The 17322-nt window shown below is 39.9% G+C and overlaps 1 protein-coding gene across 7 annotated transcripts in view; it reads left to right on the top strand.

Annotated features, from left to right (window-relative positions):
• Positions 1-3758: 3758 nt before the first annotated feature.
• DMXL2 (Dmx like 2) overlaps positions 3759-17322 on the top strand; it is a 151947-nt gene continuing 138383 nt past the window's right edge. For all 7 annotated transcript variants that reach the window (XM_082444557.1, XM_082444558.1, XM_082444556.1 and 4 more), the window contains exon 1: positions 3759-4023. In XM_082444557.1, coding sequence (XP_082300683.1) covers positions 3937-4023 — 87 coding nt within the window. In that variant the 5' untranslated portion in view covers positions 3759-3936. The remainder of the gene's footprint in view (positions 4024-17322) is intronic.

Genomic DNA, 17322 nt, shown 5'->3' with positions numbered 1-17322 from the left:
AGCGCAGAGTCTTAACTACCACTGGACCGCCAGGGAAGTCCCTGACTCAGTATCTAATGCAGCAAAAGTCGAAGATTAAGAGACTCATCTAAAATCCAGTAGTAGCAATGGGTTTCAAGCTTTGAAAATATGGGATTCAAGTTTTGAGGGTGAAGATTAAAGTCTTTATGACACTTAGAAACAGTGTTCATTTTTTTTTTTTAAGGGAACTATTTATTTATTTATCTATTTATTTATTTATTTATGGCTGTGTTGGGTCTTCATTGCTGCGCGCCGGCCCTCTCTAGCTGCAGAGAGTGGAGGCTACTCTCCGTTGCGGTGCTCAGGCTTCTCCTTGCGGTGGCTTCTCTTGTTGCGGAGCATGGGCTCTAGGCGCTCAGGCTTCAGTAGTTGCAGCATGTGGGCTCAGCTGTTGTGGCACGCGGGCTCTAGAGTGCAGGCTCAGCAGCCGTGGCACACAGGCTTAGTTGCTCCACGGCACGTGGGATCTTCCCAGACCAGGGCTTGAACCCGTGTCCCCTGTATTGGCAGGCGGATTCTTAACCACTGCGCCGCCAGGGAAGTCCCCAGTGTTCATTTCTTAGTATACAGCTGTTATTCACTAAAACAGTAGCTTCTATATCATATTCATTTTTTCCTGTTATTCAACATGTATTACTGTTTAGTAAAATATCTGCCTTTATGTATGAACATGATGTTGGAATTTCTTCAAATCTATTAATTTGTTGTATGTTTTGTTCCTTTTTAAAAAAAATTTTTTTTTTAAATTTATTTTTGGCTGTGTTGGGTCTTCGTTGCTGTGCGTGGGCTTTCTCTAGTTGTGGTGAGCAGAGGCTACTCTTTTTTGCGGTGGGTGGGCTTCTCACTGCAGTGGCTTCTCTTGTTGTGGAGCATGGACTCTAGGCACGTGGGCTCAGTAGTTTCGCGGCATGTGGGATCTTCCTGGCCCAGGGATCGAACCCGTGTCCCCTGCATTGGCAGGCAGATTCTTGACCACTGCGCCACAAGGGAAGTCCCTGTTCCTTCTTATAAGGGAATTTATTTAAATTTATTGTATCTAACTGCTTGCTTTATACCAGTTCTCACTGATACATGCTGTATATATAGGAATTACCCCAAATTTATTTGATACTGTGGCATGCTGTTTAGTTGCTAGTACCAAGATGCAGCACCAGTATTTGCCTTTATGGTACTTCACGCATAGTGTGGGGCTTCATTTTTTGTGTGTGCGTTTTGTTGTCTGCAATATTTTCACTATTTAAAAAAAAATGTGGCTTAGTACCTTTATTCATGGTTAGTAGTATACAATTAAATATACAGAACTTGTGATTTCCTAGAACCCAATATACTGTACATAGTATACTCCATTAACATGAGTATGTAATACTTCCACAAAACCACTGAAAATCATTTAAACACTTTCACACACACAAATAAATACATGTATACTAACAGGTTCTTTTTTACCCCATAAATTTTTCATGAAAAATTGGGTGGTCTTATTCACTTTAAAATCTTGTATGTCAGTACAAGTCAAGTACTATGATTCAGGCACCCAGGACACAGAGAAAATAAGATACTGATCCTGACTTGAAATATCTACAACTCTAGTAGAAGAAACAGACACAAACCCACACTTAGATTGCTATGTGATGTGTGTGTTTCAAGAGGAAGAAGCCTTAAGGTGTTTGGGGCTAGACAAGAGAGGTTTTACTGAGTAAGTGACTTCTAAACTAAATTGTGGTTTGTCAGATCAACAAGGGCAAAGAGGGCATTTCAGACAGAGCAAAGAGCAATGACTGGGAAGATTAAGAGAACACAGTATGCCTTGGAGATAGCAAATAGCTCTGTGGGGCTGAAGCATAGTGGGTGTGAGGGAACAGTCTGAGATAAAACTGGAAGATTAGGCAGAAGCTGTAGGGAGTGGAGATTTTAAGCAGAGAAATTTTTCCCTTAAAAAGGTTTCTCAGGCCGCAGAGCTGTGGATGGATTGGAGAGCACAGAGTTGGAAGGCAGTCAAACCAGTTAGGAGGCTTTTAGGGTAATTACATGAGACATGATGAGGTCTAAATGAAGGTAAAGGGCAGTAGGGATGATGAAGGGCATGAACTAAGGACCTCGAAAAGGGATCCTTGGATATGGACAACAGAGAGAATGGGACTGAAATTGGCTCTGCGGTTTCTAGTTTGGGTGACTGGGGGAACAGTTATGCCACTAAATGAAAATGAAAATGCCCTAGGTCATTGGGAATTATCTTTGATTCCTTCTTCCACTCAACAGATTACCAACTTCTGCCAGGTCTTTGCCTGCAATCTTCCCCACTCTTCTAAATATTCTTCACATTGATGCGGAGTCACCTTCCTAAAGCAGCTGAGTGTATACATTTCTGCTCAGAAGCATTTGATGGACCCCCCCCCACTGCACGGGGAATGAAATCTAAGCTTCTTAGTGGAGCATTCAAGCCTCTATATGTTCAGGCTGGCCACAAGCTACCTCTTGGCTGTATCCATCTCTTGTTAACTACCATTCCTTTTCTCACCCTATGTATCTTCAGCCTTAAACATTAATCTAATCCTTGTTCCTCTAACACATCCTGTCATTTCACACTTCTAAGCCTTAGCTCAGGCTATTTTCTCTATTTGAATGCAGCGTTTATATCAGCCTCTCCATAACACTTTACCCATCCCCTTAGTCAAAAGTATTCTTCCTCTTTTGTGGTGCATAGACTTTTGTGTCTCAATCCTAACACTTTTCGCGTTCTGCCTGTTTTTATAGATAGTTGTAACTTAGTTCCTTCTACTTCCTTGCCCCAGTGACTTAATCACACACAGTATAGGCTCAAAGCCCTGTGACGAACTGAACTGGAGCAGGGATCTGATCCTTGTATCAAAGGTTAGCAGTCTGGAAAAATCAGGCGATTCTGTGAGAATCTATGACATCGCGCATGAAAAAAGAGCCTAGAGGAGTCACTCATTCCAGGGGGCCCTTTCGCTGTCTAGAACAACCGTCACAAAAGGTGGGAACAAAATAATTTGCTGTTAGGGGAGTACGGCTTCTCTACACAGTTGCAAGATGTTTTTATTGTTTACATAAAGTAAAATATCTTATGCACTGTACTTGAAAAAAGCCCTAAGGGATCTAAGATTTCCCGAGGTGAATTTTCCGCTGACGGGTGTCCTCCTGAAGTCAACTGCACTGACCATCATGCAGCATACTTGGTAATGGATTAAAGACTCATCGAAGCCTACTGGCTGTGAGTCTCCGGAGTGGGACTGCGGCTTGGCCCGGAGCGACCTCCGCTCCGCCCTGCGGCCACCCCCGCGACCGCCCCCAGCGGCCTCAATCTGGAGGCTCCAAGGGAATTCCCGCACCTCTGCGCGCGCAATCCCGGGACAAGGATCCGCGCGGCGCGCGCAATTGCCCTGGAAACCTCTGCGCGCGCACGCGCAAACGCGGGGCGGGGGAGGACTGAGCTAAGGGTTTAGCAGCGGAAGGAGGGGTTTACCCTGCCAGTCTGCCGACGCTGCCCCGAGGGTGGACGCGCGCGCCGCCCATCTCCCTCGGGTGGAGCGTCCCTTCCAGCACGCGCCCGGCCGCGCGCTCCCCAGCCCCTCCCCCTCCGCTCCCCCCACTTCATAAGCACCCTTGCCCTCCTCCCGCATTTGTGCGCCGGTGCAGCAGGCAGTGGGAGCATCCGGGCACTTCCGCAGCCGAGCGGCGATCCGGGCGGCGGCGGCGGCGGCGGCGGTCGAGGAGCTCCCATGGCTGGGACCAGGCGGGGGGAAGGCAAAAGGGGGGCGAGGCCTTAAGCCCGAGCCGCGGCGGGGTGGGTCCCGAGGGAGGCGGAGCGGGAAGCGCTCTCGCGGGCGGAGGAGGGCCGGGAGCGGGGCTCGTTGAGTCTCTAGTGCGTTCGCCTGGCCAGCCGGGGCTCCGGAGATGCATCTGCATCAGGTCCTCACCGGAGCTGTCAACCCTGGAGACAACTGCTATTCCGTGGGCAGCGTCGAGGATGTCCCCTTCACGGTGAGCGGTGTCCGGGAGCCCAAGGGGGAGTGACCGCGGTCTTTACGCGGGGGCCAAGACCCCCTGTCCCCGGCCCACAGCTCCCCGGGAGGCTGCGAGGTGTTGGTAGGCCCCACCCGAGTCCCCTTTGCACCCCAATTTAGCGGGGCGGGCCGTGGGACTGTGATTCCTGCGGCTGCTGTAGGAAATTGCCAGTCAGGGGAGAGGTTTAGGAATCTCACCGCACTGTCCGCCCTCAGCAAACGGGCCCCGGGGGTGACTGCACCAGACGGTTCCTCTCCTAGGATGGCCCTGGGTCTGCGGTGGAGGAAGGTGAAACCTCTGAAAGCCCAGAGCGTCCGTTTCTCACCTGCGTCCGTTTCGCACCTGCTCTCGGCATGGAGGCGCAGAGACTCGGTCTTGTCTCGTCTCGAAGCGTGGAGGCGATGCTGCGCCTGGCTCCCCCTGCCCGTTGTGTTAGGGCATTGAGGAGCCGCTGGAGCAGGTGGCTTTAAGCCCAGCCCTCCGTACCTCATGATATGCAGAATCTTAATCCCAACAAGAAAATGGAAAAATTCATTCTCTGCCTCCGAGAAATTTAGAATGGAATAATTAGAGTGACAGTGGCCTGGAGAGCTCTTATTTATCACGAGATCACGGTTTGGTAACCTCCCTAGATAATATTTTAATCCGTTTGCAAGGTAGGCTGGTTGGTTAGTTTTAAAGATAGCGCAATGTGAAAATTTTATGACAGTGTTTTTCCTGTTTGTGAGATTAAAGTGTATGTAAACGATAATGTGTTAGAACCTCTTAAAAATCTGGATGAAATAGACATGTTTCTCAAGGAGCTTGGATGGATTAATCCTTTTGAGAATGGAATGTTGTTAGTATAGCCAATTCCAACCAAGCTCTAGAGCTTCATTTACCCACAGAGAGACTCCCATGGATTAACATGAGTTTCTTTTTTGTGTTAAATTTAGACATGGTCCTCCTCGGAAGGAACTGTAGACAATTAGACCTCGATTAAATAAACATTGTTATTAATAACCATTCTCCTTGATGAAATTGGAAATAGCATAATGGTATGCTTTTTAGACAAGGGAAACACTCTGATCTGATGTCTGCTTTCCAGTAGCATGTTTTTAAAGCTGCAGAAATAAGAAAAGCTCCTGCAAAACTGCAGAATCATTATGTAGCACAGTGCGTTCAGGAGCAGAATTTATCTATCATTGTGATACATTAGAAATAACCCCATAAGATTGCTTTTTGGCCATTTTAACTTTAAATGTAATCAACTTGGTTTTGTACCAGTTTAGAATGAACCCTTAAAAAATATAATTTGCCTGACTTATATTGTTAACACCTATCCCTATCAATGGTGTTATCTGTGTTTTGTGTACTTGTGACCTAAAAGATCCATATAGTGTTGAGCTTGGGCTTCAAGTGTGTAGACAATTTGGGGGGCATAGAGAGAAGAAATTTCCCTCTCCCCTAGTTGTGTATGTGGGGAGGAGGTTTCCCAGGGTTAGAAGAACAGGCTTTCTCCATCAAGAAATGAATCTGGAATCTTGGTTTATGGGTTATCTCCACACTATTATGGTTGTGGTAGTTTTCTGTTTCCATCTAAGGTAGAGTGGTGTCTCATTGTGAGGCTGGTATATAGGGCTAAACAGGTTCAGGTGCAGCCTGGAAAAGCCAGTGCCAGAACCATTAGTGCTGCACAGGTGTGGTTATGCTGTAGGCCGCCCATGACCAGGTCCTTGGAATCATTTTCAGATCTTTTCCACCTCCCTCTTTCAACCTGTCACCAAATCTAGCTGACTCTCTGCAGTGACTACCAGATTTACCCCTTTTCATGTCCTTAGTTACCAGCTTATTTTAGAACCTTATTTGTATTACTTAATATTAAAAACTTCCAAACTGGTTTCCTGACATCTCTGATCACTTCAGTTCATCCTCCACACAGCTGCTGGTATAATAATCTTCAAATAGCGTTTCACCATATCATTCTTGGCTGAAGAATATGTAGTTGTTTCTAAGAGCTGTGGTGTGAAATTTAAATTTGTCAGATATTCTTCTGCCATCTTTGACTTTACATTTGATTATATATACTCCTCATCTCGGCCCCTCTGCTGTAGACATATCAATCTTCTCACTCTAGCCTACATTTTTATGTTGCAACAAGAGAATCCTTGCTTTTTGTTTTCCCAAATAATGACTCAAAATTTACCTGGTTTAGGATGCCTGCCTGTGACACTGATTATTTTGGCCCTTTGGCATTTACACACCCATGTTGCACACCATCTCATTTTAATATCTTAGTTTTTTAAAAAATATTTATTTATTTATTTTGGTTGTGCCTGGTCTTAGTTGCGGCATGTGGGCTTCTTAGTTGCGGCATGTGAACTCTTAGTTGTGGCATGCATGTGGGATCTAGTTCCCCTACCGGGGATCGAACCCTGGCCCCCTGCATTGGGAGCATGGAGTGTTACCCACTGGACCACCAGGGAAGTCCCAATATCTTAGTTTTGAATGCACTGATACAGTTATAATTTTGCCTTGAACTAGAAATGTCCTTTTGGACTCTGAAGAACAGAGTTGCTTGAAAAAAATGAGAACAAGTTGTTTTCAAGTACTCAGGAATCAGCTAACAATTATTTCAATGCCTGTGTTAGTATAGTAAAAATGAAATATAAAAAAAAGGTAAAACTCCTTTATGTAGAGCGTCCCATTTGATTTGTATAGCAATCAGATGAAAAAACTTTAGTTCTGGGTCAGATGACTAGCAAGAGGACCAGCTGGGACTGGAATGGAGGTCTTGTGACTTCTCATCTGGTGGGCTTTTCTCTGTAGTATGTTTCTTTCCTGTCAGAGTTCTTGCTCTGAAGGGTGTGTATATGTGGGGAAGGTCTAGACATGGCCAGTGTAGAAGGTAAGACTGTCTTGGAGCTAGCCAGTGGTAAACTGAGGACCTTTTCAAAATAGGGCAGATCATTTATTTCAGAGTCTATAAGCAAAGTTTTTGAAAAGGAATTGTTCTAAAAGAATTTTGAAGTGATCATGACATTGTAATTGAAAAACAGTCTGTTCTATATATATATATTGCACTGTGCATGGGAGGTGGTGGGTGGTGGTGGTGTGATCGGCTGGGCAGTGAATGTCTGCTTGGTTATGTTGTCAGGGCACGATCTCTACTGTGTTGACATGGTGATGCAGTTGGTAGTGGACAAACCCAGTGATGAGTACTTTTAGTGCTAGCACTTTTAGCGCTAGCATGTGATGGTTTTCACTTGTGTTTTGGCAGTTAGGAGTTTTTTAAAACACTCAATTGTAATTTTATAAATACACTTGTATAAGTATCACCTTTTGATCATTCTGTTCTTTTCAATGTAAGATCTAAGTTCTGGGAAATATTGTTATCCTGTAATAAGTCAGGTCCCAGGTAGTCCAAGGTTGATGTATGAGCTTTGTTGTAGTTTATTTTGCCATCGAGACATTTCCAACTACCTTCTTACAGGTAAGTGGATGTTTTAAGGCTTAATGCAACAGATAGTTTAAATTTCTCCTTATTTATGTTGTTTATTACTTTCTGAAAATAGTCCTTAGTTTTTTTTTTATTTTAGTTTTCTGTAAGCAGTAGAATATTAATTAAAATAGTGATGGTACATGATGATTATTAATATAATTAAAGTATTTTTTTCACCTAAGGGGTACAGACTATATTTTCAGACATATAGGGGCAGTTGATGTTACTCCATTCTGATATGAATTCAACACATTGATGAAAAAAGTTTACAAAAATTAGTAAGTCATTTCCACTTTCAGGGGGCTTATAATATACCGGCAGAGAGAAAAAAATGATGTACATAATTACAGTGTAAGTCAGATGAAAGAGATCACATGTAGTTGGGAAGATAAAAGATTTCATGGAAGATTGACACTTGGAAAGACAGAGGAGTATTAGGCATTTCTAGATGGTAAGAACAACAAAAGCCAAGGAGTGGTGTGATATAAAGGATACATTATTGGGTGACTATTCCTTCACAAAAGTGATTAAAAAAACAAAACAAAACACAGGACTTAAAAAAAACCCCACAGGGCTTCTTTAATAAGTAGCGAATACTGTTAGAATTTTGAAAAATATGATTTGCAAACATTACCCTTAGCTTTTTAGGAAAATATATTTGTATTCTGACATTCTTGATTTTTGTTGTTTTTGTTTTTTCTAGTAGTGAATGAAATGAATGAAAAAACATTTATTTAAAAGTTAGAAGATAATGTTATGTTACATGTTATATATGTCATATATTAACTCTTTTTTTGGGCATTTAGATATATTTTAATACTACTGTAGCATAATAACATTCTAGTCCTAGAATTATGGCAACACCAAACTTTGAAAATAATCAGCTTGTTTATACATTTACAAATGTTTGTTGAACACATGGATGTCTGTGGCTCTGTGGAGTTAAAAAAAATAATAAAAAGAACAACAAAAAAATAGCCCGGATTTCAGGGAGTTTATTAAAAAAGTTTAGGAAACTGGTAATCTGTCTACTAGGGGAGTTAAGACATATACTTAACCACAGCAGTTCAGCTGTGTGGTATTTTGAGGCACTTAAATTCTTGTGGGAATTCAGAAGGAATAAGAGATTACTTTTGGCCAGGGGAATTGGAGAGTTGGACAGAAAAATGCTTTTGTACTGGCTGGTTATCAATAGGTATAATGACTTTACCTATTGACATCCTATGCTGAGAATAAAGGGAAAGACAGAAGTGAAGAATTTAGAACAGGCTTGTTTCCCAAGAGAAATTGGCCCATTTATTCTTGGAGAGTAGCTTCTTGTTTATTTAAATTGATATCTTTTAGAGTGTGTGGCCTTGTGTTTGGTGTCAGCCTGTAGGTGAATATGAGGTTCTATAAGTTTTTACTTATGTCCCTAGGTAGATTGTTAATTAGCCTGCCTTCTAGAGTGAGAAGACTCCTAGCAGCTACCCTGAAACTCTGGTATAACCCCAAATAATGCCTCCTCAGAAATGGGAAGTCAGAGACCAACTACTTATATGACATTGGCCAAATTGCTGAAACTTTTTAGGTTTTTCATCTGTAAAATGAGGTTCTTAAATTAGGTTCTCTTTAACTATTCAGACCTTGGATGGCATTTATACAGACCTCTCTAGAGATTTCCAAGGGGCAAAAGAGAAAATGGACCAGAAACATAAAGTGACTACGGTGAGGATATGGGTCTAGCGTCTCTGTGCCCCGCCACTTGTATGTATGTACAAGATTGTTGGTCAGACTTTACAGTCAGGGAGCCTGACTTCCTTTCTGGCTCAGGGATTAAGCCATGCAGAGCCTTTGTGAAGTAGTGGTTCTTCTTCGGGCTCACAGTTGAGAAGGAGGCTCTTGTTTATGATTGTGTCCTCAGTATCTGGTAGATGGTACTGTCAGAGTACAGTGCGGAGTGGGAGATGGGCCAGGGTGATGGTGTTCAGCCACCCACTAAATAGATTTACTCCTTTACTTTCTGTTCTTAGCTTTTTGAGTATTTGAAGGATGACTTTAGAAATTATCTAAAATATTGATACAAACGAACTTATTTGCAAAACAGATATAGACTCACAGACATAGAAAACAAACTTATGGTTATCAAAGGGGATAGTGGGGGTGGGGGGAGAAAAATGAGGAGTTTGGGATTAACATACACACGACTATATATAAAATAAGTAAACAACAAGGACCTGCTGTAGAGCACAGGGAACGATACTCAATATCGTGTAATAACCTATAATGGAAAAGAATCTGAAAAAGAATATATACATACATATGTATAACTGAATCACTTTGCTGTACACTTGAAACTAACAACATTGTAAGTATGTAAATACTTCAATTAAAAGAAGAAATTATAATCAGTATCTTAATTTGGATCTTGAGAAACTTTTAGAACAAATCAGAGTCTCAGTATTTAATCATCAAAAAGAGTATAGGATGTTGGGTTACAGCTGTAATAGCGCAGTGGAAAAACAAGCCATGCCTGACCAATTTAATTTCCTTCAGTGATAGAAAGCAAGGCCGTGTTTAAAAGGGGATAATAATAGAGAATATCTGTAATTCAGATTCAGTAAGGCTCTTCTAGCTTGTGGCTTATTTTTTAAACAAGTTTGGAAACCAAATATTTTAATAGAAGTTTTAGGGTTTTCAATCTTTTTGAGTTTGTAGAATCCTTTTTCATTTTATTTTTGCTCTGGAACTCTAATTTATGATATAACAGGATAGGACTTGTTATTGAGGAAGCAGGGAAGCATGTGCAACTTTCACAGGTGGTGTGACTGTATTTTCTTTCTCTTAGAGATAGCTCATGTAACCCTGACACTTGACATATAATATGTGAAACCAAGTGACTGTGCTTTTATTCTCAAACTTTCTCATTTCATGATTGCTAAGGGCTCCTTTAATGCTCCCCTTTCCCTCCATCCTAAACACCTAAAAATATGGTTAGCTTATATCTCTTTGATGGAGAAGACACTAGGTATAAAGGGGTCACTGAATAGAACCAGACTCCTTTAAACACTACACGATAATTTGGTGGGGTGATTTGAAAGGCATAAATATCATCCTCTTAGATTATCATTGGAGATGTGTTCCTTTAGGGCTATTCCTCTAAAAATTGAGCCCACTCAGGAATAATATTTAATTTAATTCATACTAAGTCATGACGTTTTCCTCTTGTGATTTTAGAAAAAACCCAGGAAACCTGAAACTATATGGGCATTATGCAAGGGGGCATAGATTGGACCTCCCCTCCCCCAAAACATAAAAGTTTTGGCTTAGACTAAGTTCAAAGACACACATAGCTTATATGGTCGCTTCATTTCAATAACAAAATGCTGACATTTTCCTAGGAGTAATGACTTTGGTTTTGTTATATGCTGGCACCTTCCTCATGTCTTCTCTGGCCTTGACTATATCTGTACTTAGGAGGATCTAATCAGAAGGAGATTCAAATTATTATCATGTACTCTAACCATAGCATCTTTTATATGGATGAATTGTCAGTGTTTCCAGGAAAGGCCAGTTCCTCCATTGGTACCGATGATCTTAAATTGGGAGTGATTTTGTCCCCTGGGACGTTTGGCAGTGTCTGGAGACATTTTTGATTGTTGACAAGGTTGTAGGGAAGGACTAGCATCTAGTGGGCAGAGGCCAGAGATCCTGATAAACATCCTATTATGTGCAAGACAGCTCCCCACAATGAAGAATTACTCAGCCTAAAATGTCAGTACTGCTGCAGTTGTGAGAAACCCCAATATCCCAGGTCCCATCCCCTCTTATCTACTCAGGGGCATTGCTCTAACAGTTTCTCCTTTTCTGTCCTGTAAAATTGCTTTTTCTTCCTCATTGAAATAGTTTCTTTACTTAGCTCTCCTGGTTGTCGTTTACTTCCCTTAAGTACTACTTCTTAGCCTGATTTCAGATTTCTGTATCCAGCTTTTCTTTGACATCTCCCTTTTGAATGTCTAATAGCTGTCTCATAACATTCTCTTCCTCCAGCCTTCTCTAAATCAGTAAATGGCTACCTTACCTTTTTTTTTTTCCCCCCAGTTCCCTTGGAATATTTCACTGTTTTCTTTCATTTACACCCCAGATCTAATGTTGGCAACTTCTGTTGGCTATACCTTCAAAATGCATCCAGAATCTGTCCACTTATCACCTGTGCTGCTACCACCCTGGTCCAGGACACCATCATCTCTTTCCAAGATTATGGCAATAGGCTCTTAGCAGGTCTCCTTGCCTTGTCTGCCTTTAGTCTTATACTTCTTCAGTTTATTTTCAACATAATAGTGGAATGATCCTGTTACTGTATAAATCAGATCTTATTAGTCTCTCATTCAGAACTTTCAAATGACTTCTTTTTTCACTCAGAGAAAAGACCTGAGTACCTTCAATACCCTTTACTGCTATTTCATTAGCACCTAGAACAAAAATTTATTGGGTACAAAATAGTACCCAATAAATTAATAAATGGAAAGGGTGCTTAGTGTAATATTCAACATCCTTAGAGTAAATATGGTGACCACTTTTATAAGGCTGTTTTTTACAGTACTTTTTGATATAGGTCAATGGCATTAGGCCATATTTAGATAAATGAATTTTATAGGATGGGGACAAGGAGAGCTAAGAGAATACAATCCAGGTATAAAGCTTTGCTGGTCTGGTTTAATCTAAGGATGCATATTAATGTATTGAGAGGAATTGACAGATTATGTGCCTATTAAGCAGTTCTAAAATTTTCACAATTTTGCTTTTGAACGACTTTAATAATACAGAAAAAATTAGAGATTAACCTAATACCTGGACTGTAGAGATTTTTTATTTTAAGAGTTACAGGTTTTAAAAAATAGCTGAGCTGGGCCTGGAATTGAAAATTGAGGAGCCTGACAAAGACATGATTGAGGTGGTTGCCCCACCTGGGGGTAAACTGAACTCAGCCAAAGGAGTATTCTTGATTAGAAGCAAGATTTTCTTTAGAAAGTAATTTTAAGAATGTTGGGAATTCCCCGGTTGTCCAGTGGTTAGGACTCCGTGCTTTCACTGCTGAGGATGAGGGTGCAATCCCTGGTCGGGGAAAGCTGTGGGGTGCGGCCAAAAAAAAAGGAAGAATATGCTAATACATAGACAAATGGAACATTTAAACATGGCTATCATTTTATGCTGGAAAAATTTTCTATAATTAAAAGCCCAATTTGGCCATTAAAACCAAAAAGCAAACAAAAACCATAAAGAACTCAATTTTTTGTTTTAACATTATTAATGTAATATCTACATTGTGAAAAACTCATAATTCAAACAATGTTGAAATATAGAAAGTAAAAAGGAAAGTTTCCTTTTCCTAGTAGAATTTTGTTTAGCCTAACTTTCTGGTCATCCTTGATTCAAAAAATATTTGAGCGCCTAGGCATTGTGCATACCCTCTAAGGCAAACCAGCTATTAAATATGCACTGTTGTACACTGTTGGCGTATGTTGTTTTAAGCTATAAACTAGTTAAATTGGTAAAGTAGTTGAACAATAGCCCTTCTTTCTGGCAGTATTTAATAGTGCCAGTTGCATGTGGTTGATATATAGAAATGACAATTTTTTTTGAAATGGAAGGATTAATATCCATCTTGTATGTTAAATTGGTATATAAAATGAAATGTTTTACGGTTTAGATCTAGTATAGGCATTTCAGATCTAGAAATTAAAGGATTTAATCAAAGCTACACAGCAGACCCTGTGGCAGCATTAAGACTGGAACCAATAAACAAATGGGACCTAATTAAGCTTAAAAGCTTTTGCACAGCAAAGGAAATCATCAACAAAATGAAAAGACATCCTGTGGAATGGAAAATATTTGCAAATGATATGACTGACAAGGGGATAATTTCCAAAATATATAGGTTAAAAAAAAAATATCAAAAAAACAAACAACCCGATTAAAAAAAACGGGCAGAAGACCTGAATAGACTTTTTTTTCCAAAGAAGACATACAGATGGCTAACAGGCACATAAAAAAATGCTCAACATTGATAATTATCAGAGAAATGCACATCAAAACAACAAGATATCACCTCACACCTGTCAGAATGGCTATCATCAAAAAGTCTACAAATACATGTTGGAGAGTATGTAGAGAAAAGGGAACCCTTGTACACTGTTGGTAGGAATGTAAATGGTGATGCAGCCACTATGGAAAACAGTATGGAGGTTCCTCAAAAAACTAAAAATAGAACTACCATATGATCCAGTAGTTCCACTTCTAAGTATATATCCAGAAAAAATGAGAACACTAAGTTGAAAAGACACCTGCACCCCAATGTTTATAGCAGCACTATTTATAATAGCTAAGATACGGAAGCAACCCAGGTGTCCATCAACAGATGAATGGATAAAGAAGATGTGATACATATATACAATGGAATAGTACTCAACCATAAAAAAGAATGAAATTCTGCCATTTGTAGCAATGTGGATGGACCTAGAGAATACTATGCTTAGTGAAATAAGTCAGAAAAAGACAAATACTGTATATCACTTATATGTGGAATCTAAAAATTAATGTAAACAAATGATATGCAAAACAGAAACAGACTCAGATATAGAAAACAAACTAGTGGTTACCAAAGGGGAGAGGGAAGGAAGGAGGGAGGGAGGGGCAAATTAGAAGAATGGGATTAAGAGATACAAAGTACTATATATAAAATAGGTAAGCAATAAGTATATATTGTAAAACACAGGGAATCATAGCTATTATCTTGTAATAACTTTTAGTGGAGTATAACCTATAATTATAGATTATACTCCATTAAAATACTGAATCACAGTGCTCTACACCTGAAACTAACATAATATTGTAAATCAACTATACTTCAATGAGAGAGAAAAAACAAAGACCGGAACCTGAGGCTCCAAGTTCTTTTTCCTCCCCTTAAAATTTAAAAAGTAACACATGCCCTTGTAGATAGTTTGAAAAATGTAGAACAAAGATAAAATCATTTGTAATTGTACAATCCAGAGATAACCCCTCTTACCATTTTGGTAAAGTGGACAGAGGCCTCATGGAGGAGGCTTATTTGATTTCAGAATGCTTATCTGTATTTTTTTCCTGAATGAGTTTTGGGTAGTTAGTTTTGTAAGAATTTATTCTTTTGTGTAGATATTCAAATTTATTAATTTAAAATTGTTCACAGCGACCTCTTACTATCTTTTTAAGGTTTGCAGCATCTGTTACATTGCTTCTTTTCTCTTTCCTATCATTAGTTATTTGTGGCTCCTCTTTTCCTTCAGTAGAGGTTTATCAACCTAATTAATCTTTTAAAATAACCCACTTCTAACTTTACTAGTTCTTTCTGTTATATATTTATTTTCTATTTCATTAACTCTTATTCTTGATTTATTATTTCCTTCTTTCTGCTTTATTTGGATTAGTTTTGCTGTTTTCTTCTTAATTTGTTGAGATAAACATTCCAGTCTGTTTTTCTAATATATACATTTAAGAATGTATTATATTCTTAAGACTTACATTACCTGCATACCACAAAGCTATTTTTAATTTATTTTTATTTATTAAAATTTTTTTTAAAATTGAAGTACAGTTGATTCATAGTGTTTCAGGTATACAGCAAAGTGATTCAGTTATACCTATATGTATATTCTTTTTCAGATTCTTTTCCATCATAGGTTATTACAAGATACTGAATATAGTTCCCTATGCTATAGAGTAGGTCCTTTTTGTTTATTTTATATGTTAATTCAAAATTCCTACTTCATCCCTGCCTCCCCTTCCCCCTTTGGTAACCATAAGTTTGTTTTCTGTGTCTGTGAGTCTATTTCTGTTTTGTATATAAGTTCATTTGTATCTTTTTTTTTTTTTAGATTCCACATATAAGTGATATCATGTGATATTTGTGTTTCTCTCTCTGCCTTACATCACTTAGTATGATAATCTCTAGGTCCATTCATGTTGCTGCAAATGGCATTATTTCATTCTGTTTTTTATGGCTGAGTAATATTCCATTGTGTGTGTGTCTGCTCTCTAATTGTGGTGTGTGGGCTCTAGAGCGTGCAGGCTTAGTTGCCCCACGGCATGTGGGATCTTAGTTCCCCGACCAGGGATCGAACCAGTGTCCCCTGCATTGGAAGGCGGATTCTTAACCACAGGGCCACCAGGGAAGTCCCTTTTGTGTTTCATTCTTGAAAGACATTTTTGCTTAGGTTGCATAGGCTGGGGATGGCAGTATTTTCAGCATCTTGAAGATATCATTCCTTTATCTTCTTGCCTCCACTGTTTGTGTTGAGAAGTCAGCTTCCAGCTTGTTGCTTCTTTAGAAGTTGTATTTTAATTTTTTTCCCTCTAGCTGCTTGTAAGGTTTTTCTTGTCTTTCTGGTGTTTTACTGTGTTGTGTCTAGGTGTCCTTTTTTTTTTTTTTTTTTAATCCTGTTTGGGACTTTTGAAATTTTTGAATCTGTGAGTTGATGTATTTCATCAAATCTGGAAAATTTTCAGCTAATAGCTCTTCAAATATTGTCTCTGCCCCATTGACCTCATGAGACTAATATATTAAATATATTAGGACTTCCCTGGTGGCACAGTGGTTGAGAATCCGCCTGCCAATGCAGGGGACACAGGTTCGAGCCCTGGTCCGGGAAGATCCCACATTGCTACGGAACAACTAAGCCCATGCACCACAACTACTGAGCCCCCACACCGCAATTACTGAAGCCCACATGCCCTAGAGCCTGCGTGCTGCAACTACTGAACCCTGCGGGCCTAGAGCCCGTGCTGTACAACAAGAGAAGCACTGCAATGAGAAGCCCATGCACCACAACGAAGAGTAGCCCTTGCTCGCAGCAACGAAGACCCAATGCAACCAAAAAATATATATATATATATATATATATATATATATATATATTAGACCTTTTCCCTTTAGTTCTATGTCTAAAACCCTCTCTACTGTATTTTCTTTTCATCCTTTTTAGAATTCTAATTGGTTTTTTCTAATCCATTTGCTAATCCTTTCTTTGTTTGTTTGGCTGCTTCGGGTCTTAGTTGCTCTTAGTTGTGGCACTCAGGATCTTCGTTGAGGCATGTGGGATCTTTCGTTGTGACTCAGGGCTTCTCTAGTTGTGGCCTGTGGGTTTTCTCTCTTTAGTTGTGGCACGTGGGCTCCAGAGTGTGTAGGCTTTGTAGTTTGCAGCATGCAGGCTCTCTAGCTGAGGCTCAGTAGTTGTGGCGCTGGGGCTTAGTTGCCCCAACGCATGTGGGATCTTAGTTTCCCAACCAGGGATTGAACCCATGTTCCCTGCATTGGAAGGCAGATTCTTTACCACTGGACCACCAGGAAAGTCCTGCTAATCCTATCTTAAGTCATGTCTAATTTGCTCTATTGTACTTACTGCACTGACTAGTCCTACATTTTGTTTTGTTTTGTGTATGCCCTTTATAAGATTGAAAAAATGTCCTTATATTCCTTTTTTGCTGGAAGTTTTTATCATGAAGTCATCTTGAATATTGTCAAATGTTTTATTTTCATTGATATGGTCATGTGATTTTTTTTCTTCTTTAAACTGTTAGTGTGGTAGATTACATTGATTGATTTTTTGCAAATAAAATCAGCCTTGATATAAGCCCCACTTGGTTATGGTGTGTATTATCCTTTTTATATAGGGCTAGATTTGATTTGCTAATATTCTATTGAGTGTTTTTGCATCTATGTTCATTCTTGATCCATCGTCTTTTCCCCTCATATTGGTTTTGTTTGGTTTTGGTATAAT

The sequence above is a fragment of the Balaenoptera physalus genome (assembly GCF_965194825.1).
Source record: "Balaenoptera physalus genome assembly, chromosome: 2".
NCBI classification, from domain to species: Eukaryota; Metazoa; Chordata; class Mammalia; order Artiodactyla; family Balaenopteridae; genus Balaenoptera; species Balaenoptera physalus.
This window is presented reverse-complemented; position numbering and strand designations above follow the sequence as displayed.